Source organism: Lytechinus variegatus, chromosome 1, assembly GCF_018143015.1.
Source record: "Lytechinus variegatus isolate NC3 chromosome 1, Lvar_3.0, whole genome shotgun sequence".
Classification (NCBI taxonomy): domain Eukaryota; kingdom Metazoa; phylum Echinodermata; class Echinoidea; order Temnopleuroida; family Toxopneustidae; genus Lytechinus; species Lytechinus variegatus.
Window position 1 is genome coordinate 38678119 of NC_054740.1, and position 23982 is coordinate 38702100.

The following is a 23982-nucleotide window of genomic DNA, read 5'->3' on the forward strand; positions in this document are numbered from 1 at the left end:
ACACATTTTAAAGTCAATTTTTAGAAAAAAAATCAGCTCGCGCTTCGCACTTGCGTTATTGATCTAGTTCTTACGTATACATAGTCCCTAGTCTTGTAGAAATTCAAATACTTTAGACTTTATTCTTAAGGACTATCCACTCCCCCGTTGGCGTATTGATGGGGGCTATGAGCCCTCAATCAAATTTCACGACTAAAAAAGAAAAAAAAAGAAAGAGAAAAGAAAGAAAATTTCAAAAGGTGACAAATACATATGTCAAAGTCTATCACGGAATTATATTTTTTTGCATTGAAAAGGTTTTAAGTTTTGCTCGCTCGCTCGCGGTATTTTATGAATTTTGCGCTTTACACTCATTTATAGCCCATAATCATTTTTGTATAGGTTTCAATAAAGCCTCGTTAATATATCTCTCTCATTTCAAGTTTTTGTTAAAACCGACTAGACCTTATTGACGCCTCTTAAAATCTTGACAAGAATGCCTGAAAAAGGGAGTTTATGGTATTTGAAAACCCACAGGATTCCTGTGATTGATTTTAATCATCTAATTGTAATAAATGAAAAAAAAACAGGATGGAATGTTTATTCTTGCCTTTCAGTTTATGGTGAAATTTTCAATCAAGTTTTCTGATACTTCACTTACAATAGAAAAACTGCTGTTGGTATTATTGAGGGAGTTTACGTATGCAAAATGAACGGTAGTCGGTAGTAATCAATGTTAGAAAAAAAAATATCATGATATTAGAGTTACAAAGTTAGAATTTGAAAAGTAATTAGGGATATGTCTTAGAAACAAAAATAAATATTGTTCTTAACTCTGCCCCCAAAGGAAATGAATTAATACTTTTTATCATGTAAGAGAAACATGACACGCCCAAAACGAAATAATTGTAAATACATCATAAAATGCAAAATTATTGTAACGTTTTGGGTGCTACGTATACGCTTCATAGCTGTAAAGAAAATAAAATGAGTTTACTGATACGACAATGAATATTGTATTTCGTTTCGTGTTTTTATTTAATGTATATTGCGATTGTTTTGATGATGTGCGTTCAATGATAACCCCCTCCCCCTCAAGTGCGGTGCCTGGCAAAAATGGCAGAGGTAAACTAGCAGAGGTAAAAATGGCAAAGGTAAAAATGGCAGAGGTAAAAATGACAGAGGTAATAATGGCAGAGGTAAAAATGGCAGGGGTAAAAATGACAAAGGTAATAATGGCAGATGTAAAAATGACAGAGGTATATAGTCAGTCATAAACCATCATGTCAAAAAATCTAAAAGCCCCTCCATGTACAGTATATTAAATAAGTTTTTAGAAGAAAATTATAATGTTGGAACTTATGGAAATGGTAACATTTTTTTAATGATATATACTGTAGATACTTCTGCACCAAATTTTTACCTCTGCCATTTTTACCTTTGCCATTTTTACCTCTGCCATTTTTACACCGAGCCTCGTGTGCAGCTTGTTTTGATAAAAGCAAGTGAGGCAAGTGTATAATGATGGTGAAGCCTACTTAAGAGGAGGTGAGGCAAGTGTGCAATGATGTTTTAACAAAGAAATAATATAGTATTGTGAAGTCAATTTCAGAGGAGGTGAGGCAAGTGTACAATGATGTTTTAAATAAGAATGAATATTTTGGTGAAGCCAACTTCAGAGGAGGTGAGGCAAGTGTGCAATGATGTTTTTAAAAAGAATGAATATTTTGGTGAAGCCAACTTCAGAGGAGGTGAGGCAAGTGTGCAATGATGTTTTTAAAAAAAAATGAATATTTTGGTGAAGCCAACTTCAGAGGAGGTGAGGCAAGTGTGCAATGATGTTTTTTTTTAAAGAATGAATATTATGGTGAAGCCAACTTAATAGGAGGTGAGGCAAGTGTGCAATGATGTTTTTTTTTAAATGAATGATAGAATTGTGAAGCCAACTTAATAGGAGGTGAGGCAAGTGTGCAATGATGTTTTTTTTAATGAATGATAGAATTGTGAAGCCAACTTAATAGGAGGTGAGGCAAGTGTGCAATGATGTTTTTTTTTAATGAATGATAGAATTGTGAAGCCAACTTAATAGGAGGTGAGGCAAGTGTGCAATGATGTTTTTTTTTAAATGAATGATAGAATTGTGAAGCCAACTTAATAGGAGGTGGGGCAAGTGTGCAATGATGTTTTTTTTAAATGAATGATAGAATTGTGAAGCCAACCTGAAAGGGGGTGAGGCAAGTGTACAATGATGCTTTAAAAAAAGAATGAATATAGTATTGTGATAAGCCAACTTGAGAGGAGGTGAGGCAAGTGTATAATGATTTTTTTTTCAAAAGAATGATAAGTGTAGAATGGCATATAATATAAATGATGATGAAGCCAACTTGAGAGGAGGTGAGGCAAGTGTACACTGATTTTTTTTTAAGAAATAGATTGCAATCGCTTGAAATAATCCATGAAATTGTATAGTAATCTATTTCATGCATATTGCTATTAATTGATTATACCCATTTTTGCATGATTAGTATGCTATACCTTTTCCTCTAACTCCTTAAATAAAGTTCCAAATGTTCTAATTTTTGGTTTATAAACTCTTGTAACCGCATAAAATAAATCAGTTTAGTTCAACAAAACTAGAAACAATTAGGCATTTATGAATTTTGGTTGAAAGCACAATTTTCATTGACTTTGTACACAAGTCAACGGCTCAGTGGTAGAGCGTCCGCCTCATGAACGGGAGGTCGTGGGTTCGATCCTCGGCCGAGTCATACCAAAGACTTATAAAAGTGGGACCTTCTGCCTTCTTGCTAGGCGCTCGGCATTTAGATTGGAGAAGGGTAATAATAACTTGTTATGTTATGCAGGGCCCGCTGGAAGAGCAGTTTCCTAACTGAAGTTGCTACCCTGAGTAAATAAAACGTTATTATTATTTATTATTAAATATCACAATTTTGAGCATTTTTTTGTCTGATATGCACTTACAAAATGTTGGGTAATTTTCGGAACCCCGTACCCAGGCATCGCAAAACTGGTCTCAAAACATGCACAAGAAAAAAAGTCGCAGAGCCCCCCGCTCCCCTGCCTAAATAGGTTAAAGCATGAATCAATTTTGAATTTTTCCACTCCCAAAACACGTAAAATCCCCTCCCAAAAGATGCAAATCTCACTGGAATATACATATTTTTTTTTAAATAAACCAGATAATGCAAAATAATTATGTTCTCCTATCTCCTCTTTTGTAAAACTTCTTTATATAGGCCTACATGTACACTTTTATTTTCCACACTATACTACTCATTCTCTGTTAAATAACTTCCTACCCCGGGGGGGGGGGCCACTTACATTGACGAGTGGATACCATGCGCGACCAAAAACACACGTAAAAAGGATGTCTTTTTCACGATAGGACACGTTACGTACATAACGGGAAAAGGGTGTCAAAAACACAAAAATAATGAAAAAAGGGTATCTATTTCGCTAGGAAAATTACGTGTTTAGGGTCGAATTTGCGGGGATGATAAAACAAAATTAAAATGTTTTATAAAGGATGTCCTTTTTGCCCCAACACTTCGTGTTTAAAGTCCGATTTGCGCGAGGTAGAAGCCCGGGGGGTCACTTCCATTCACGAGTGGATACCATGCGCGACCATGGGGCCTCGAAAAGCACCCTAAACACGTAATTTGAAACCCTACCCTTAACAAGTATTGGAAACAAAACGATACTCTTGGCAAATATTCCCTGAAATGAACCCCTAGCCAAGTACAGGAATGTTTTATTGTTACGGGTCCTTCGGTCGTCGGCTTTACCTTATTTGGTTTAGTACGACCCCACCTTCTACACCTCGCGCACATCGGACTCTAAACACGTAACGGTAGTGTTGGGGCAAAAAGGACATCCTTTATAAAACATTTTGATCTTGTTTTATCATCCCCGCAAATTCGACCCTAAACACGTAATTTTTCCTAGCGAAATAGATACCCTTTTTTCATTATTTTTGTGTTTTTTGACACCCTTATCACGTTACGTACGTAACGTGCCCTATCGTGAAAAAGACATCCTTTTTACGTGTTTTGTTGGTCGCGCATGGTATCCACTCGTCAATGTAAGTGGCCCCCCCCCCGGGGGTAGAAGGTGGGGTCGTACTAAACCAAATAAGGTAAAGCCGACGACCGAAGGACCCGTAACAATAAAACATTCCTGTACTTGTTTAGGGGTTCATTTCAGGGAATATTTGCCAAGAGTATCGTTTTGTTTCCAATACTTGTTAAAGGGGAATCCAACCCAAATAAAAACTTGTTTTTATAAGAAAAAGAAAATCAGACAAGTTGATAGGTGAAAGTTTGAACAATATTGGACAAATAACAAGAAAGTTATGAATTTTTAACATTTGTAAATATTGGTAATCACTATACCTATGGAGACTTCAAATTGGCCGCTTATGTGATGTCATAGTGATGTAAGGAAAGGACTACTCTTCCATGTACTTCAATACATATTATGGCCAAAATGTCATTTTCCCCAAAAGTTTTATTTCAAATTGTATTTTTTTTTCATGAGGACATTAAACAATATACTACCTGGGTTATATTAAGATTACTGTCCCAGGGGAATGGGTAATTAGGAGAAAACCACAAATCCCTGATAATAAAGTACATGGCCTATGGGAAAGTTGTCCTTGCTCCTTGTCATAATTTACTTACCCAGTTGCCAATTTGATATCTACATGGTAATAGTGATCTCAATTTTAATGCAGCTATAATTTTCTTATTGCTTGTCCGATTTCTTTCAAACTTTCACCATTCTGTTTAATTTATTTTTCTCCTTCCCAACTCAACATTCTATCGCCAAGGCTGGATTCCCCTTTAAGGGTAGGGTTTCACTCGCCAATACTTGTTAAGGGGTGCATTTTCAGAATATGGAAATTACGTGTTTAGGGTGCTTTTCGAGACCCCATGGTCGCGCATGGTATCCACTCGTGAATGGAAGTGCCCCCCCCCCCGGCTTCCTACGTTGTTATACACACACACACACACACACACACACCATTTTCAAAACCCTCTTTGGCTATGCACACTCGGTATTTGTACACACACGCCCACACCCTCACGTCACGCACACGACCACGATCCTAATGAATATTCATCGGCGAACCGTCCCATTGAGTGTGACGTAGAGCTGGACATTTCATCGCCCCTCGTTGTACTCTGTCGTCAGAAGTGCCTACCGTTTTGGTCAGGTGACCACAAAGATCTTGTGACCTTTTGTAAGACTTTGTGATATGTTCCTGCATATCTTTGTGTATCATTTTTCACTTATATCAACTGTTATTCAAACAAAAACGTTTTAATTGTAATTTTTAGGTATTTGAAATACTCAGTAATGATTTTTTTTGTCATCAAAATCAACAAATAAGGAGCAGTATAAAATTACAATACTATCTCAGCCTCCAGTCGTTCCTACACTATGAATATTGCGCGCGCCGCACTAGTAGTATATACCGGTGTACAGTATAGTAGTAAACAACGTGAAATCAATTGCATTGCAGAGTAAGGATCAGATGCATGATAATATTAAAATCTATCTAACGTTAGATTCAATATAATATAGACCTAACTATTGTAGTGAAATTGAAGAAGAGCTGACATATATTCTTTAAAATATGGCGTCGAATCAAGACTGCAAATATGGGACAAAATGCTACAGGAAGAGTGAGGAACATCGCAAGAAATTTAATCATCCAGCAAGGAAAACAAATAACATGAATGAAGATGATGAATCGGTAAGAAAGATAACATTTTAGTTTACTTTGATAAAGAATTATCAAGATGAGCATCAATAAGCTAATAAGTTACACATTCAGTGATGAATATTTTTTATTTTTTTAAAACTTAGTTTCATCAGGTTTCAGTAGAGATGCAAAGACCAGCTATGCGTGAGATTTTCTGTGATTGTGAATCTGAGTGAGATCACAGACATTGTGTACAATGTATATGGGGATAGGCTGTGATAGTTGCGTGAGACAAAGATTTGAGGGGATGAACGAGTCAAGAGTCCAAAATGCTTGAGTCTCACGCATAATGCGTGAGACTTGGGGCAAAATCGTGGTTTTGGGAACCACTCGTAGATTTGTGTACGCGCGCGTACGCGCACTTGTGTACAAAGTGAATGGAGGTGGAAATAGGGATTTTGCGTGTGACTGAATAAAGCGCTGCTGTATGAAGTGAACGGTGGTTCCCTATATCACAATAATGCCAGACTTGGTATGGTAGGAACTGTTTGCTTAAATTTTGAAAAATGTCGGGGCTGCACTCACTGGTCTTGACAGAGATGCCAAGTTCAAAGACCAGCTACATGTATGCGTGAGATTTTCTGTGAATCTGAGTGAGATCACAGACATTGTGTACAATGAATATGGGGATAGGCTGTGATAGTTGCGTGAGACAGAGATTTGAGGGGATGAACAAGAGTCCAAAATGCTTGAGTCTCACACATAATGCGTGAGACTTGGTAGCTCTGTCTTGAGGACTCCATTTATGATGATGTCTTTTTAAAATCCTTGACTTTGAGTCTCTCTCATATATACTAAATATAGAGACCCAGATAAACAAAGATGGATTTCCCTAAGAAATCCATTTTTCATAAAAGAATCACGTAAAATATGTTGATTTTATTAATTTCTACACCTGGCCTTCCTATGCCTAACGTTACATGTAATGCATACACGTAGGAAGGTTTTAAAAAATGGTCCCTAAAAATGTAAAAAAATGAAGGTTTCTTACCAGACTGATGTCGTGTAGATCCCTCGATCCACATGTACACAACGCAAATACAATAGCGTTGACCCTTGAACCACTTATGCATGACGTACTTCCGATTAGCGATGCCGTTTTGAAGAACAATTTATAGATAAAAATGATTTCACAAATAGGCCTACCATATACTAAAATTTTTTATGTGATTATAAATAATTAGCAGTATTATCGTTATGACGCAGCTACCATTAGCAATGTTACAAAATGCTGTTTTGAAGAACAATTATCGATAAAAACTATTATTCAACAAATACTAAAATTCAATATATATGATTATGAATAATTATTTTATTAATCACGTATTTTGTAACATCGCGAATCGTAGCTATGTCATAACGATGCGGTTCAAGGGTCAGACCTATTGTATTTGCTTTGTTGAAAAAAGGATCGAGGGATCTACATGAGATCGGTCTGGGAAGAAACCTTCAATTTTTCGCCTTTTTATTAACCAAATTTGGAAACCTTCATACGCATTAGGCGTATGAAGATGTATAAATAAATAAAATCTAGGGAATTCCTAGGGAAATCCATCTTTGTTTTGGTGAGTCTCTGGTACATATATGGCAGGCGGTTCAAGGCTCCATGATGAAGAAGTATATGTCAAAATATTAGAAAAACATCATGGAGTCCTCAAGGCTAGGTCTGCACAGTGTGTGGATAGTGCAATGATGTTGAGATTATAAAATTTGCCTTTGAGCTAATTTCCTTATGTTTCTATGCCTTTGCTAATTCACTGTCCAAAAGTCTTGTCATTTGCAAATTTGCTTCCTCTGTTGTGAATCAAATGATGAATCATGACAACATTTTTCTTTTTAATTTAAAGGTAAATGCTAGTTTTGGTAACGATATCAAAATGAGTTCGTACAGAATCCAATGAAATGACCACCAAAGTGTCTGTTTGTATAAATAAAACGCGTGTGCCAAAGGTTTCTGGAAGAAATTGTGCAATTGCTGAGAAATCAGCAAATAAGCACAGGATTCGGGTGGAGCGTCGGGCCCGACGCTCTAAGCAATAATTATACATTGTCCCACGTGTGCTTATCTGTGTTGGGGATCTTCGGTGTGAACATTTTTCAGCGTAGATTTCAAGATTTCACAAAGTTCAGTTAATGTAACTGTACCAGATCTAGATCCTCGATGATATACTGACAATTAAGCCTTGTTTTACAGACTTTCTCATGAAATCAGTGTTTACTGCAACTACTGGAATTTCTCTTTAATGTTACAGGATCAGGATTTGACAAGTCAACCCTCCAAACGTCAAAAGTTGACAGGTTCTGAAAAGCAGGACCAGGATCAACATTCTAGCGAAACTGAAGTACAAGATCTCGTAACTGAAGAACTTCAAGAAGATTTACAAGAAACATGTCCTCTCGAGAACGAAGGTAACTGTGATAGGATGGGTAGCTAGGCCAGGAGGTTCCTATAGACTAGAGAGTAAGAATCATTCACTAATGTTAGTTTACCCTAAGATTTATTAAGTGAATGATTTTTGCTCTCTAGGGAGCCTCCTGGCTAGGTGGGGAAGGGGCGCAGGTATTTCTCCAAGATGAATGTTTTGAAACAAGTATGAAATAAGTTTCCAATTAATTAGAGGAATCTTCATGCATATTGGCTGTTTAATAGACATACATCACTTTCAGGTAGTTACTCATTAAGAAAGGGTAATATTAGCCTTGTATTCATGCATGCTTATGATTTCTTGAGAATCAAGTTACATTTTATTGCAACTTTTTTGCAATTAAGACCCTGATAAACAAAAAAAAACAGCATCAGAGATTGGAATTAATTTCATCAAATTATATGAGATCTACTACATGTACATGTATTTTATTTTAAAAATGGACAAGAGTTGGTCATTCATTAAACTACAAAGAGGGTGTGGCTGTGTGCAGAATTAAATCCATTGTTTAATTCTTATTCAGTATGGTATATAGCTCCATTAACTTTTTTTAATGAATAATATTAAGTGTCATAGGTTTGATTGGTGTGCATTTAGATAAAAGATTTGTAAGGTGTCTGAATTGATTCACATTCCCAGTACAGAATTATTAAGCAATCAGCATACAAAAAAGACAGATAAATTGCATGTAGGCCTAGATAAAGAATGTAATATCACTTTTTAATACTTTGATGCAACTTTCATTCATTTCTTAGATGCTGATGAAATCCCTAGCACTCCTCCAAACATTGACATCAAAGAGGAACTGAGGTTAAAGTTCAAAGTTGAGATGCCCCCAGATTTCTTTGATTTCTGGGATTACTGTAAGAGCATCAATAATGCTAAACCTTCTGGTAAGTTGATCATAAAAATCATATCTTATATTTATATAAAAAATATCTTATATTTGAATATGAACATACCCTAAACAACATTTAAAGTAAGTTTCCCCCTATAGAACCCCAATTCTGATTATATCTTATAAGTAAAGTTCCGGTAAGCAATATGTTACACATTGATAAGGGTGTTAAGATTTTGATATCATTCTGACACCTTCTCCCGTTCCTTCCGAAATATATACGTCATTGCATCAATTTTTAGGAGGTCGCTGCGCCCATTGTCATGACAACAAGGACAGAGTACTGATATCGGCTCCACCTCTGTGCTATTTTGTCATGGAGGCAGCATCGATCACGCTTGTGTTTATGTCATATCTTACACTTTATCAAGGAGGAAATGCAAGGGCATGCAAAGGGGTACTGTCCTGACCACAATCCCAAAGCTCTTTTACAGCTTACAGCATCCTGATATGATCTGATCAAATTGATACCTCGATCAGCTCTCTACGATTATTAATGAGGGAATGAGCACCCATTAAAATTTGCAGCACGTGTGCGCGCGAGCTCATTCCATAGGCTCAAAATATGCAAAAACATGCGCATACATTCGTAATTCCGAAGCTTCGTAATTCCGAAGGTTCGGTTATTCCGAAGGTTCGTATTTCCGAAGGTTCGTAATTCCGAAGGTTCGTAATTCCGAAGGTTCGTCAATCCGAAAACGAAATAAGGTTCGTAATTCCGAAGGTTCGTTAATCCGAAAACGAAATAAGGTTCGTAATTCCGAAGGTTCGTTAATCCGAAAACAAAATGAGGTTCGTAATTCCGAAGGTTCGTCAATCCGAAAACGAAATAAGGTTCGTTAATCCGAAAACGAAATAAGGTTCGTTAATCCGAAAACGAAATAAGGTTCGTAATTCCGAAGGTTCGTTAATCCGAAAATTAAATAAGGTTCGTAATTCCGAAGGTTCGTTAATCCGAAAACGAAATAAGGTTCGTTAATCCGAAAATTAAATAAGGTTCGTATTTCCGAAAATGAAAAATTATTCATTTTGGTAACAAAACGGTGTTGTCATTACAAGATTACACGATATTATGCAATGACGATCGATGATACATGCATGTGTTGTGGCCAAAAGCATGTATTTCATTAAGAATAGGCGCCCTGATCAAGCATAGGCTAATTTCGATTTTATCTGAGCAATTGCTGCCTAAGCAAATGGTTTAAAGATGCAGGGGATCAAGTGTGTTGGTCGCGTGCGAGTAACCTCTAGATAAAAGGATTTGTATTGGAGGGGATGTCATTTTTAATAACAGCTTCTGCTGGTAATAAAAATAAAAATAATACTATTAATAATAATGATCCTTGTGAGATGTTGAAAGCGCGAATCGCAAGCTCAAACTAGTAGACATTTCATGTAACAAGACGTGAACTTAAACATTCTGAGCAGTTTTTTTAATCGTGAGAAAGATGTGTATCTTTCTAAAGAATTAACTCGAGGGCGAGCTGTAATTTGTTTATATAGTGACCTGGGGCCCGTTGCATAAAACTTTCTACCTGAGAAAACTCAGGTTGTTTTTACCGGAGTTTTTGCCCTGTGATAAAGTCAATTGCGGAAATCACACTTACCTTAGTTTTCAGTTTTTACCAGAATTTTCTCAGGTAATAGTTTTATGGAACAGGCTTCTAAGTAATCTTTTAAGGACTGCATTTAGTGACTCATGAATAGAATATATATCTCACAAACTATATAATGAGAGCGCGAACCGCAAGCTTAAAATTTGTGATATTCCACCTGAAAACGGGACATTTTATATTTTTTTTGTAACCAGAAATAGAATTAGTTCCTCAATAAACAATACTTGATGCGAGCGAGAAACGTGAGCCAAAATTTTCTGATTTTCCAACCTGAAAACTGGACATTCTAAGCATTCTTGTAAAAAAATAATAGCTGGGAGAACAGTTTTCAGAACTGAAGTGGCTTCCCTGGGTAAATAATATCTATATCATTCTAGTCCTACATGAAATTTCCAAAAGTATGAGCACGTGATTCGCTCGCAACATCTCAAAAGGATGCCCTTTTAACAGTAATTGACCAAAAAGGCGAATTTTACATCTTCAGATTTGATTTCTTTCCCCCCAAACCGCTTGCTCGCTATATACGCTCGCAGAAATGAAACGTAAATATATAATTTATCAATCAGTGATCACTTAATTTTTTTGCTCAATTCAATTACTACAAAACACACAACCTCTTTACACAGATGATAATCTCATGGTGAAAATATACGTTTGCACCAAATTGCCCCTATTGGCCTCTTTTTTGGCTTTGCCCCCCCAGGAAAATATATTCCGCCGCCACTGGTTGAAACACGCATCGTCTTCATGGCTAACTGCAAAAAGTTCTTTAAATGTCCCCTTTAGATCAGGTCAGAGCTTATATATTTAAAATTTCTGTTTGCGATCTTGCTCGCAGTTATCTAAATTTAGTTACATAGGCATCTCGTTTTGAAGATCACAAACATATTGCCCATCATATTAAAAAAATATATATATAGCTCGCGCTCGCATTATTTAAAAAGGGTTTATTTTGTTATTACATATTTACTTTATTTTATAAGTATAAAGCTAATTATTGACTGTTAGGACTACCCTTTCAAAGAAACAATCAAAAATTAACTTTAAGCTGCCGATCGAGGAAAATGTGGCTGAAAAAAATATTGCCCCCCCCCTGTTTGACGAAAGTTGGATCCACCGGGAGGGAAGCAGGGGGCACTTGCACCCCAAAAATGAAATAAAAAACAGGGAAATGAATATTTTCCAAAATGGGAAAGTTCCTTTTTCAAAAATAAATATGCCGTTTTTCGTGTTTTTTCGAAATAAAATACTCTTTTTAAAGTATACAAGTTAAGTTTTCAGGCTGGAATATTGCAAATTTTCAGCTTGCGCTTCGCACTCTCATTCGATTGGTGAAATATGCATCCTATAAAGAGGTCACTAAATGCTTTCTTTAACAGGTTCCTTTTCTGGTCAGTATGTTTAAGCTGCGTTTTGCGCTCGTGTTAATTTTTTAGTTAGATGCACATCTTTTTAATGACAGCAGAAATCTGCTCGGATTTTTAAAAACTTATTTTCATTTTTTATTGAAATAAGTTTTAGCTTGTGATTCACGCTCACAACACCTCGCAATTATGCCATTTTAAGAATAATTGACCCCAAAACATTTTACAACTTCACCTTTGAATTTGTTTTATTAAGCCGCTCGCTCATTACACTCTATCCCGAAAAATAAAGCCTAAATATACGTTTTGCCATAATAAGAAATCACTTCAAAAAAGGTTTTTCTCTACTAAATCACTATCAAACACACAATGACTTCAAGCAGATGATAATCTTAAGGGGAAAATATCACCAAAGTGTCCATTTTGACGTATGAGTTTCATTTTTTGGCTTTACCCCCCAACGAAAATTCGTTCGGCCGCCCTTGCCTTCCCATCCTCATAACAATTGAACGGCAACAGTGTCCCCCCCCCCTCCCCCTTGCCTCTGCCTCTGCTTTCCCGGTTTTCATTTTTCGGATTAACGAACCTTACTTTGTTTTCGGATTAACGAACCTTATTTCGTTTTCGGATTAACGAACCTTATTTCGTTTTCGGATTAACGAACCTTATTTCGTTTTCGGATTAACGAACCTTATTTCGTTTTCGGATTAACGAACCTTATTTCGTTTTCGGATTAACGAACCTTCGGAACAACGAACCTTATTTCGTTTTCGGATTATCGAACCTTCGGAACAACGAACCTTATTTCGTTTTCGGATTATCGAACCTTCGGAATAACGAACCTTATTTCGTTTTCGGATTATCGAACCTTCGGAACAACGAACCTTATTTCGTTTTCGGATTATCGAACCTTCGGAATAACGAACCGTCGGAATAACGCCACAAATGTTCGGATTAACGAACCCTTTTTCGTTTTCGGATTAACGAACATCGAGGTATAGGCAATTTACGTGTTTCGGAATTACGAACCTTCGGAATAAAGAACCTTCGGAATTACGAAGTGTAACCAAAAACATGCCTATTGAAAATTCACTGTAGCTCTTCAGAACGAATGGGGACCCCCAATTTCTTTTTTATATTTCGATAGAGTATGAATTATACATATGATTTCATGTCTCATTGGACCCTAACGTATATTATGATGTCATCAAAACGGCATCTGAAGTCAAAATATCCATTTTGCGCGTTATGACGTCATTATAATTATGCAAATTTGGCTCTAACTCTGTGAATATTGGTCAATTTTCACCCAATTTTTTATATGTTGTAGCTTAGGTCTTACTTTTTCTGAATTATCGCCTTTATTTTTTTCATTTTAATAAACTGATCATCCTGAAAAATTGCAAATAATAAAGGCATGTCATTTTTACTCATTTTGCGTGTAATCTCTATGGGACATGACTTTTTCCCCAAACTACATGATGTAGATTCTACATTCCTCTATTTCATGAGCCATATCTCAATTTTTTCATGTCAGTTTTCCCTGAGCTTTTAGTATGTTGTAGCTGAGATTCTAAGCTTTCGCGAGTGTTTTTATTGTCCGATCAGATGCCGGGATCATACCCATATTTCACTTGCAAAATTGGATTTGAGATTCTCGTATTTTGCATACGTTTAAAGTCTATGGGAAATATTGTAGCTCAATCGGTAAAGTGTCAGACTTGCATCTCATTCAGTCATGCGGGCAGGGGTTCCAGTCTAAGGGTGAACATGATTTTTGCGCACGATCATTTATAAGAATCCCAATGAGTAATAGTTAAAATATTGCAAAATAAAACAGATTATAATTACTATTTTCATATTACACGTATATCTATCTAATCATATCTGTCTATATATCCGCTATCTATGTTATAAATCTATCTATCTTTCTATCTATCTATCTATCTGACTTTTTCTCAAAACTGGATTCTACATTCCTCTATTTCATGAGCAATATCTCCACAATGTATTGTCGGTTTTGGCTGAGCTTTGAGTATGATGTAGCTGAGCTCCTGGTGGGTGTTTCATAAAGCTGTTTGTAAAGTTACGAATGACTTTACGCACGACTGGAAGATGTTCTCAGGTCATATCTCAATTACATAGGGATATCACATAGCACAAGAAAGGATCACCAGTCGTGCGTAAAGTCATTCCTATCTTACGAACAGCTTTATGAAACACCCATCGGTCTATCATATGTATTCCTCCATTTTTTAATCAGATGCCGGAATCATGCCTGTTTTTCGCTTGCAAATTTAGATTTGTAATTCTGAAATTTGCTTGTAACGTGTAATCTCTATGGGAACATGTAATCTCTATGGGGAATCGTGGCTGAATCGATAACGCACTTGACTTGCATCTTTGGGGCCCAAGGTTCGAGTCCTGGGGTGAACAAGATGTTTTGTTTTTTTTCTTTTTACCACCTCGTACATGATCTTTTATGACAATTAAAAGTTATAAAAGTTCAAGTATAGCAAGATAAAACAGATTATAATTACTTTTTTCATATCACATGTATTGTCATATATTAAAGAGACCTTTTTCACCGTGCTTTATTATCTCCTATCTATCACAAGTATTCGATCCATAATGAAAATTCAGTTGTCATCATGATGATCACATTAATATGCATGAACATGGTGAAAGTGATCATGATGGCGAGAATAAGCATGACGAAAACCTCCATTTGAGAACACTATACCCCAGTTTCCCTCAATCAATTCCCTTCTCCAAGTACGACAAACCCTACTGCCCCAAGCAAGCAATTTAAGCATCAAAACACCTGTTTCTTGACCTCAGTCCGAAGATAACACAACAATCTGAGCGCGGTCCCTGCAAAGTTGCCGCCATTTTTATTCACTTATTTCGAGGTTGATTTTCTTTGTTCCAAATTGAAATTGGACTAAAATTGAATTTCTGAATACAATGTGCCTTTGAAAATGTGATTAAATATCGAGTACAATAATTTAATTCCGAAGGTCCTACTACAGAAAGAGAAGTCTTACGTAATAGCACAGCTGTTGTTTATCATTTTGTCCTTGGCTCAACGCTCATAATCTGGCCTGGATATTAAAACAGCGGGATTACCTGGCCAAGGGGGGTTGATCAGGCGGGTGTTTCATAAAGCTGTTCATAAGTTAAGAGCAACTGGTGATCCTGTCTTTCGGTAAATGGTACACACCATTGGCGATGATCACCAGTCGTTCTTAAAGTCGCTCTTAACTTACGAACAGCTTTATGAAATGGCCCCCTGGGCTTGGAAAATGATTTTTTAGATTTACAAACGGAAATTTGGGTAAAATACCGCAGTTTGCAATCTGAACTGCGGTCTTTCTCCAAACGGGGGTTTGACTTAATGAAGGACAGACTACCTAATTCGTCCTCATGACGAATTAAAATCTAGTTATTATTAGATCATTTATTTTGTGGTTAATTGACTTTCTTTATTGTTTGTAGTGGGGGGTTTTCTGAATCATTCAAGTGTGGCAGTAATTTTGTAATGAAAGGAATTATTCTTAACATGCTTATGAAATGTACCAGTTGAAAAGATCTCAAATTATGTACCATAAAATCAATAAAAACTAATTTCTTCACCATAATTGCGTAATGTGTAATTATTTGTTAAATGGCAATAGATATGCTACATAAGAAAGTCTCATACTCATCTTTGAAGATGAACAAACCTACCAATATTTCTTTCAGATCTCTGATATCCAATCACTAAATCTGAAAAATTGCTACTCGAAAGGCCCCTCAAAAAAAAACATTGTGGAGAAAGGGATTTGGATATTAGAAAAAAAATCACATGTAAAATTACCGGTAACTAAGAATCTTTGGCTTAAAAGAGAACTGATTGCCTGTAAAATTGGTTTGATTATTAGATGATGTATGATTGCCCCTTTTAAAGGTCAAGTCCAGCTCAGAAAAATGTTGATTTAAATCAGAGAAAAATCAGGTAAGCACAATGCTGAAAATTTCATCAAAATCGGATGTAAAATAAGAAAGTTATGACATTTCAAAGTTTCGCTTATTTTTAACAAAATATGAACGAGCCAGTTATATCCAAATGAGAGAGTCGATGATGTCACTCACTCACTATTTCTTTTGTTTTTTATTGTTCGAATTATAAAATATTTCAATTTTTACGAATTTGACGATTAGGACCTCCTTGCCTGAAGTACAAAATGTTAAAATAATGGAATTCCACGTGTTCAGGGAGGAATAAAACTTCATTTCACATTACAATGACGAGAAAATAAAAATATTTCATATTTCATATAATAAAATACAAAACAATTTGCATACCGACCGAGATGTCCATATAACTGTTTTGTGAAATGAAGTGAAACTTTAAAATGCCATAACTTTCTTATTTTACATCCGATTTTGATGAAATTTTCAGTTTTATGCTTGTTTAATTTTTCTCTTTTTATTCAAATCAAGTTTTTTGTTTGGGTGGACTTGTACTTATTAAAGATTCACTCAGGCTTAAAATGTATATTTAATAATTAATTACGTGACTGTGTTATGCTAACTGTAATTGATTCTTGCCCATTTTGCTGATCTTTCGAATTTTGTCTTCGATTATGCTCCACTCAAAACAAACATTTGTATTGTGATTTTTTTGTGTACAGTTCATTTTTCAATTTATATTTTACAGAGGCATTGAAGGAAGACGTCGGCTTGATTCTTGGTGGTCCGTATGATGTCATGGCTGGCAGGCTGAAATGTGTCAAAGGTCAAAGACCCAATTATTTATTACACCATAGATTCTTCTATGATCCGCCCGAGTTTCAGACAGTCTTGGTCGGGGACGATAAGAAACAACACCACCTTGGATACTATAGGTAATTTAATCTTTATCGGGAAAGAGGGGAAGGAGGAGGGGGGCACTTGTATTTGGAAAAGGTATAAATGTGCAGCCCCAAACCATTAAGAACTACCGGTATGTGTAAAGTTGTTATAAAATGAGGGGCTTAAGAACTAGATGGCCCTCTGCAAATGGCGGTGCTTCGGAACTGCAATAGGATTTTATGTTGGGTTTTGTAGGGTAGGTTCAAGTGTTAAATCCAGGGTTGAAGTTAGTCATTCTGTTAGTGTGTGACATTCATAGCGGAGCAATTGTTGCCAGATCGTTTGTCATGGAATCGTCTGTCACATCTGTGTTATTATATTACTTGAGGGGAAATGAAAGAATTTTTTAATCAATACTCTTCAAAGTTCTTATCTTATCTTCTTATGAAAATTTGTGTTGATACCCTTTTTTATGTAAAAAAAAATGTGCTTTTTAAAGTGTTTTCTAAGGGTTGTCAAATCCTCTGATAGAACTTAGACTCGCATCTCACCGCATTTACTAAGGTCAAGAAACGCATTTTGAATTGATCGATTAAAGGTATTTTTTTCTCTCTGTTTCAGCTGTTAATATCAATTAATTATTCTTTTAATTCAGAGATGAACCTCAGAAAGCTCCTGTTTTTATCAATTGATTATTCTTTTAATCAGAGATGAACCTCAGAAAGCTCCTGTTTTTATCAATTGATTATTCTTTTAATTCAGAGATGAACCTCAGAAAGCTCCTGTTTTTATCAATTGATTATTCTTTTCATCAGAGATGAACCTCAGAAAGCTCCTGTTTTTATCAATTGATTATTCTTTTGATTTAGAGATGAACCTCAGAAAGCTCCAGTTTTTATGGCATCAAACTCAGCAAAGGAAAACTGTACCATCACACCTCAGGGAGAAAATATTTTTGCTGCTGTAAAGTGAGTACTACCAGTAGGGAAGACCGGGGTTAGTTGGAACATGGGGTAAATTGAATCATTGTAATTTTCGTTAAAGCCTTTAAAATAAATTTATGCAATACTGCAATTTAGTTTACAGGCGTTAAAGAAAATTACAATGTTTCAACTAACCACGGTCTCCCCTATAGTGAATAAAGTCATTCATCCAAGTTTCAATCTGGTTTAGTCCCCGACTACGGGGGTAGTGGGATACACCGCACTCACAGAAATCACTCTCACCCCTGCCCTCCACTTTACTCTAGTCGATGCATCCTCCTCCCCCAGCCCAACCCTCCTACTCTCTTCCTCCACTTGCTTCTTCCATGTCTTCTTTGGTCCTCTCCCCCCTTCCCTCTGACCAGCCACCTCAAAATCAAGCACCCCTCTCAAAACACGATCATTATCCCTCCTTGTGTGTTAAATAAACTCCAAGATTAACCTTTTGTAACTATTGAATGTTTGGTTTTATGCAGTAACTTCTTATTTGGTCTGATCCAGTCAATCGCTCTGTCAAAGTCAGCATTTCTCATTATCTTGGTAGTTAATATTCAAGTAAAAATACTTTCAAGTAAATAGGGACAAAAGGGGGGCTTTTGTGTACACATGTAATTCACTATTAAATGTATCACTCGGACATGATTATTTAGAGTGTAAAAAGAGTGCTGAAAATAATCATCATCACTGTCATCATAAATGTGGGTTTGTACAATGGTTCCATTATGCAAGTTTCTAAATCTTGTGCAGACATTCCCCAAGGCTGAATGGTATGAATTTTAGTGAAAGTCACATATTTCATAGTCTAAACCTTACTCTTTCCCAGGTTACACATAGATAAACTCACCAAACAGACCAAAGAGAAGAAGAAGTTAGAAGACCTGAAGAAGGTAGACAAATCCTTGACGGACTGGGCCAAGAAATGCAAGCACTCTCTCGAAGCTCGGACGAAGAGGATGAAAGATCGCGACAAGAAAGTGGTCACCAAGACATTCCACAAGGCAGGCATCGTTGTACCCCTCGACAGTACAGGGGTTGGTTACAGAGAACTTCCAGAAACGGATGGTTAGTATTCTCAATAAATTGCCAATTGGTCTACACCTGGGCCCCTCTTACATAGAGTTACGATTGATCCAATCAATCACAATTGTATAGAAATCCGTCCATACAGGAAATGTGCAATCTCTTCAATAAACAGAGAATCGCACTGAATCTATAAGAGAATGATGAATGTATGAATATACATCATATCTAGAAAATATTTTGAACAAATTTGCATTTTAGATGCTGGGGTTGCTGGCTGTCCATAGTTGCGATTGATTGAATCAATCGCAACTCTATGTAAGATGTGGCACAGGCCTGCTTTGTCTACTTTCTGCATGGTCTCATCCAACCAGGGCCCCGTTTTACAAAGAGTTGCGTTTGATCCAATCAACCAAAACTATGGAAAGCCAGCAACATCATCTAAAAAGCATGTTTGTTCAAAATGTTTTCTAGATGTATTTCATTCATACATGTAGTTTCCTTGATAATGTGGTGTGCTTTTCTTTGTTTACAAAGGGAAATGTGCAAATTTCCTGTAGAAAATAATATTGCAATGATGGATTTCTATAGTGTTGAGCTTGATTAGATCAACCGTAACTCTTTGTAAGACAGGGCCCAGGATTAAATTGTTGTTTAGAACTACTTTGTCTGCTGTTTGTCTCCATCTAGCCCTCCTAATGTTTCTTTAAACAGGCTATACCCGTTTGTCTAATGTCCACTTGGTATAACACAATAATCTTTATGGTTAGATGAACTGTTTATGAATCAAAATTTCATTTGACAAAGTGGAAATTAGACCAACCAGGCATTAGATTAAGTAGGTAACAGCCCAACAGTCCTTCACGTTTATAATTTCGTGGAGCTCAATAAATTGCTCTCCTTATTTTTTCGAGGAGCTCAATTGAGCTCCGTTTTGATTGTTATTGATCGTTTTACACTTGGTCAGCACCATGAAAATCTGCATATGGGACTACAATATTTACTGAGTTTAACATCATAAATAAAAAAAATGGTGAATATTCTTCATTTTTTTGGTAGTTTCCAACTAAATCAAATAATTTCAAGAAATCATGGAAAATAGATGCCTACATGTATTTCATGAATATACAGATGTAAAATGTGAAATTTCACCAACTTTTGGTGAAGGTTTATTTTTTTTATTTATTTATTTTTTGAGGAGCGCGATAATTTGTTCTCTTTTTTTTTTAGGAGCGCAGTAAGAGTGCAGGTGTGATCTTGCTCCTCAAAAATGAAGGTCTGGCCGAAGTGTTGTGTAGAACAAATGGCAGTTAGACCAGATTGATATTAGGCCAAATGGGTTACACCCATGTGGTATAAGGCTGTTTTTAGACCAATTGAATATACCTTATTTCTCTAATGCAGTAATCTAGGATTAAATGGTTTGTGGTTTGGCCCCAAAACATACAAAATACATCAGATATCTTTACACATACAGTGTATATTTTTTTGCCTTAGTAATTATAGGTAAGCTCTAAAATCTTTAAATAAAGAGTTCCCACAGACAAACAAGGAACTTAGGGATTCACCAACAAGTAAGTGGCAGAGTGATGTACGAAAATTTTCTGTCAAACAAAAAAAAAGGTGATCACCATAGAAGAGAAAAAGGAGAAAATTAGAAAATAGGTCGGGGGGGCTGGATCAACCTGTTTACAAATGCTTATAATCATGATCATTTTCTTGTGGTATTTCTTTGCTTTTCTTCTCTCATATTTGACCATACATTTATAGGTAACTTTGAGATCTTTAAAGGGGAAGTTCACCCTGAAGAAAACTTTGTTGCAAAAATAGCAGAAAAAATAGTAAAAAATATTGGTGAAGGTTTGAGGAAAATCCGTTAAAGAGTAAGAAAGTTATTAGAGTTCAAAGTTTTGGATTTGTGACGTCATAAACGAGCAGCTGCCCCATGTGTTATGTAATATAAAATGCATGAATTTCAAATTTTGCATGGTTCCTGATGACTTAATTTTGTTTTCTATTCATGATCGGGTGTGAAATAATTTGTCCATTGATATACAAAAGGTACAGTGAAAACCATTTTCAATTTTCTGAGAAAATGACATTTTATTGATTTTTTACCATTCGCTATGTAGGAATGCTGCTCGCATATGACGTCACAAATCAAATAATTGAAATTCTAATAACTTTTTAATTATTTGATGAATTTTTCTCAAACCTTCGGCAATATTTTTTATTATTTTTTCTGCTATTTTTACAATAAAGTTTTCGTCAGGGTGAACTTCCCCTTTAAGAAGATTCTTGACAGTGATCCACCTGAGTGCAATCATCAGCATTATTTTAATTGTATTATTTTTTTGTCATCTTTGACCATATCATAGGTGACCTGAAGAAGATCCTCAAGAAGATTGTTGAAAGCGAGACCGAGGCAGAGAAAGCACGATACTCGGACGCCCTCCAGGAGATCATCACCCTGGTCCAGTTTGCCAATGACGAATGCGACTACGGCCAGGGGTACGAGCTCGGGCTGGACCTCTTCTGCTTCGGACACGAACGCTTCCATTCCATGATCGGGATGCTGCTGTCTGTCGCCTACCAACTCCTCGGGAGGGAGGTCTTTGGTGAAATCTTAGATGCTCACTTGAAAGATCGAAAGAAAGATCAGGTCAGTTTGATCTTATAGCCCTAGGTTTTCTTTCAACGACCATGTTGAATGGTGTCAGAGGTGACTGATTGCTCTGGAGATGTGAGACCTTGTCTTTTATTTTCCTTCATTTGGTTTAGATAGAAGTAAAGGCTTGTTGTTGTGCTAGTGCCAATGCGCATGGTGGATGCGAGGAATGGTGATTAGTCGTTGTTTCCAGGCCTTGTATTGTTTTAAAGTGTTGGATCGACATGTGAGGTATCAAGAAAATATAACAAAATAGGTTTGATTGCTTGTATGCATCTTACCTTGCATAGGATATGGAGTCAAAGTCATATATTGTTGAATTCTAAGCCAGCGATATTGTAATTACACATTCAAAAATAAAAAAAATGTCTGCACGAATATTGTGTTTTTAGGCTGCGTTTATGCGACCTCATAAGCGAGAATCGGGAAAATGAATCACGATTCAAAATACAAACATAAATCATGGTAGCTGCAAATTAGAGTTTGACATGCAGACTTGAAATGTGAAGCACAGCAGTGAGTATATATTCCAACTGTGAAATGGAACTTGTCCATTGATAAGTTGACAGTTTAGGAGTGTTATGAACTATGCCTTTAAAAGAACAGGGTATATCCCAGCCAACAGTGTCTATGCTGATCTTATAGATGAGCACATTATATTTTGATCATGCAAGGGCAAAGTAATTGCCGTCTGACTCTCAAATGATATGAATTACAGTAATTTTCTTCCGAGACAAATTCCTATCTTTTCAATGTTATTATCCTTTCAACCAGTAGTGGCAATTAAAGTGGGATATATTGATCCTTAACTTTGTATATGTTTGGTACAATATTCTTCATTAATCCTCTCTTTTAGGGTTCTGTAAATCCTCCCCAGAAACATATGCCACTGTCCCAGTTCGTTATTGCATTGTATGAATGTGTTTGTTTGAAAAAATTTGACGTAAATAATAATAGCATTCAACCATATTGTGCGTCCGACCCCCATTTTTCTCAAGTTTTACTTCACTTCATAAACTTACCAAATCATGGCCATTTGAAAGCATTACAGACTGTCATGAGAACCAAAAATCAGAGACAGAAAATTTCATGAAGGTCCCACATACATGGGGTAGACGTACATATTTTATGGAATTGCCCATGTATACTGAAAAAATGGTATGCAATGATTGGCGATGTTTTCTTTGAGAGCCATCAGAGACTTTTATGAATTTGAGCAAGAAAAAAAAGAAGAAATTTGACAATTTATCCCACATCTATAGATGGATCCATTGTTTTTATGAGGTTTAAATTTTGATTTCATATTATGAGTAAGCCACAAAAAAAGAATACCAAACAGTTCACTCTTAGATAGAATTTGTTTTGGAACACCAGAATGGAATTTATTCAGACAAGTTTTTAAAAGAAAGTGTCCCGGGAAGACAAATCAAAGGTTTTAAAACCAATACAATTTTGGAAAGAAACTAGATTGCATTCACATGTGATGTATTCCAGCTTTCCAAAATAGCTTATACAGGCTTTAGGTACATAATAGATGAGATTATTATGAATAAAACTGTCTCACTAAAAAAAAATCAAGAAAAAAAAATCATACTTTATAGGCCTATACCTTGGCACTTCATATTCTGATTATGCGTAATTTTAAAGTGCATAAGTTTACAACAACTTAATGAAACACTCCTCGATGGGACAAATATATATTATACAAATAATGCACGTAAGCGCGTACATGCAGGGCCAAATAATGAACGATGTGCGAGAAGAGTCAATGAATATACCGCACCGAGGTCCGCAGGACAGAGTGCGGTATATCTATTTGGCCAGTCGAGCACAGAGTTCATTATTTAGGTCCTCTATGCACAAGAATGCGTGCATTGTTTGTTTTATACAGCCCCCCATGTTACTGAGTTTCCCCAAATGCTATATTTTATCTAAGTTCTAGATAATTCCAGACCTCGCACGCTCCTGCACTCTGACGTCAGAGTGCAGGATAGTACTTTTGGTATGACGTCAGAGTGCAGGATTCTGCGTTTTGGATGCAATAGCGCAATTCGCTGAATATCATGTGATCCGATTGGGACCAATCAGATTACAGAACATTCTTGGGAGTTGTATAAAAAGAAATATACACTACGTTTGAGATTTACATTACTTGCCCGATCTGGGTGCAAAGTAAACTCACATCTCTCAGAGTGGTGTATATTTCATTTTAAAAACCAGCAAGATAAGACTGCTAGGCATTATGATAAAAACATCTGGAAGACTTTGTTTCTATATGCACAATGGGACCATAACTCTTGCTAGACCTATGATGCATAGGTTATAGTAATGAGTAACAAAATGTCTTTTTCATTACAATATTTTGATATCCATATGTTACAAGAGAAATGACATTTAAAGGGAT

The 23982-nt window shown here is 36.1% G+C and overlaps 1 protein-coding gene across 1 annotated transcript; it reads left to right on the forward strand.

Moving 5' to 3' along the window:
- The first annotated feature begins 5486 nt into the window (after positions 1-5486).
- LOC121413499 (histone PARylation factor 1-like) lies at positions 5487-23152 on the forward strand. Its single transcript, XM_041606327.1, has 8 exons — positions 5487-5564; positions 5627-5758; positions 8020-8176; positions 8949-9086; positions 16774-16960; positions 17777-17875; positions 18714-18952; positions 21289-23152. Exons 2-8 carry the CDS (start codon positions 5639-5641, stop codon positions 21588-21590), a joined length of 1242 nt encoding a protein of 413 aa, XP_041462261.1. The 5' UTR covers positions 5487-5564; positions 5627-5638; the 3' UTR covers positions 21591-23152.
- Positions 23153-23982: the final 830 nt, after the last annotated feature.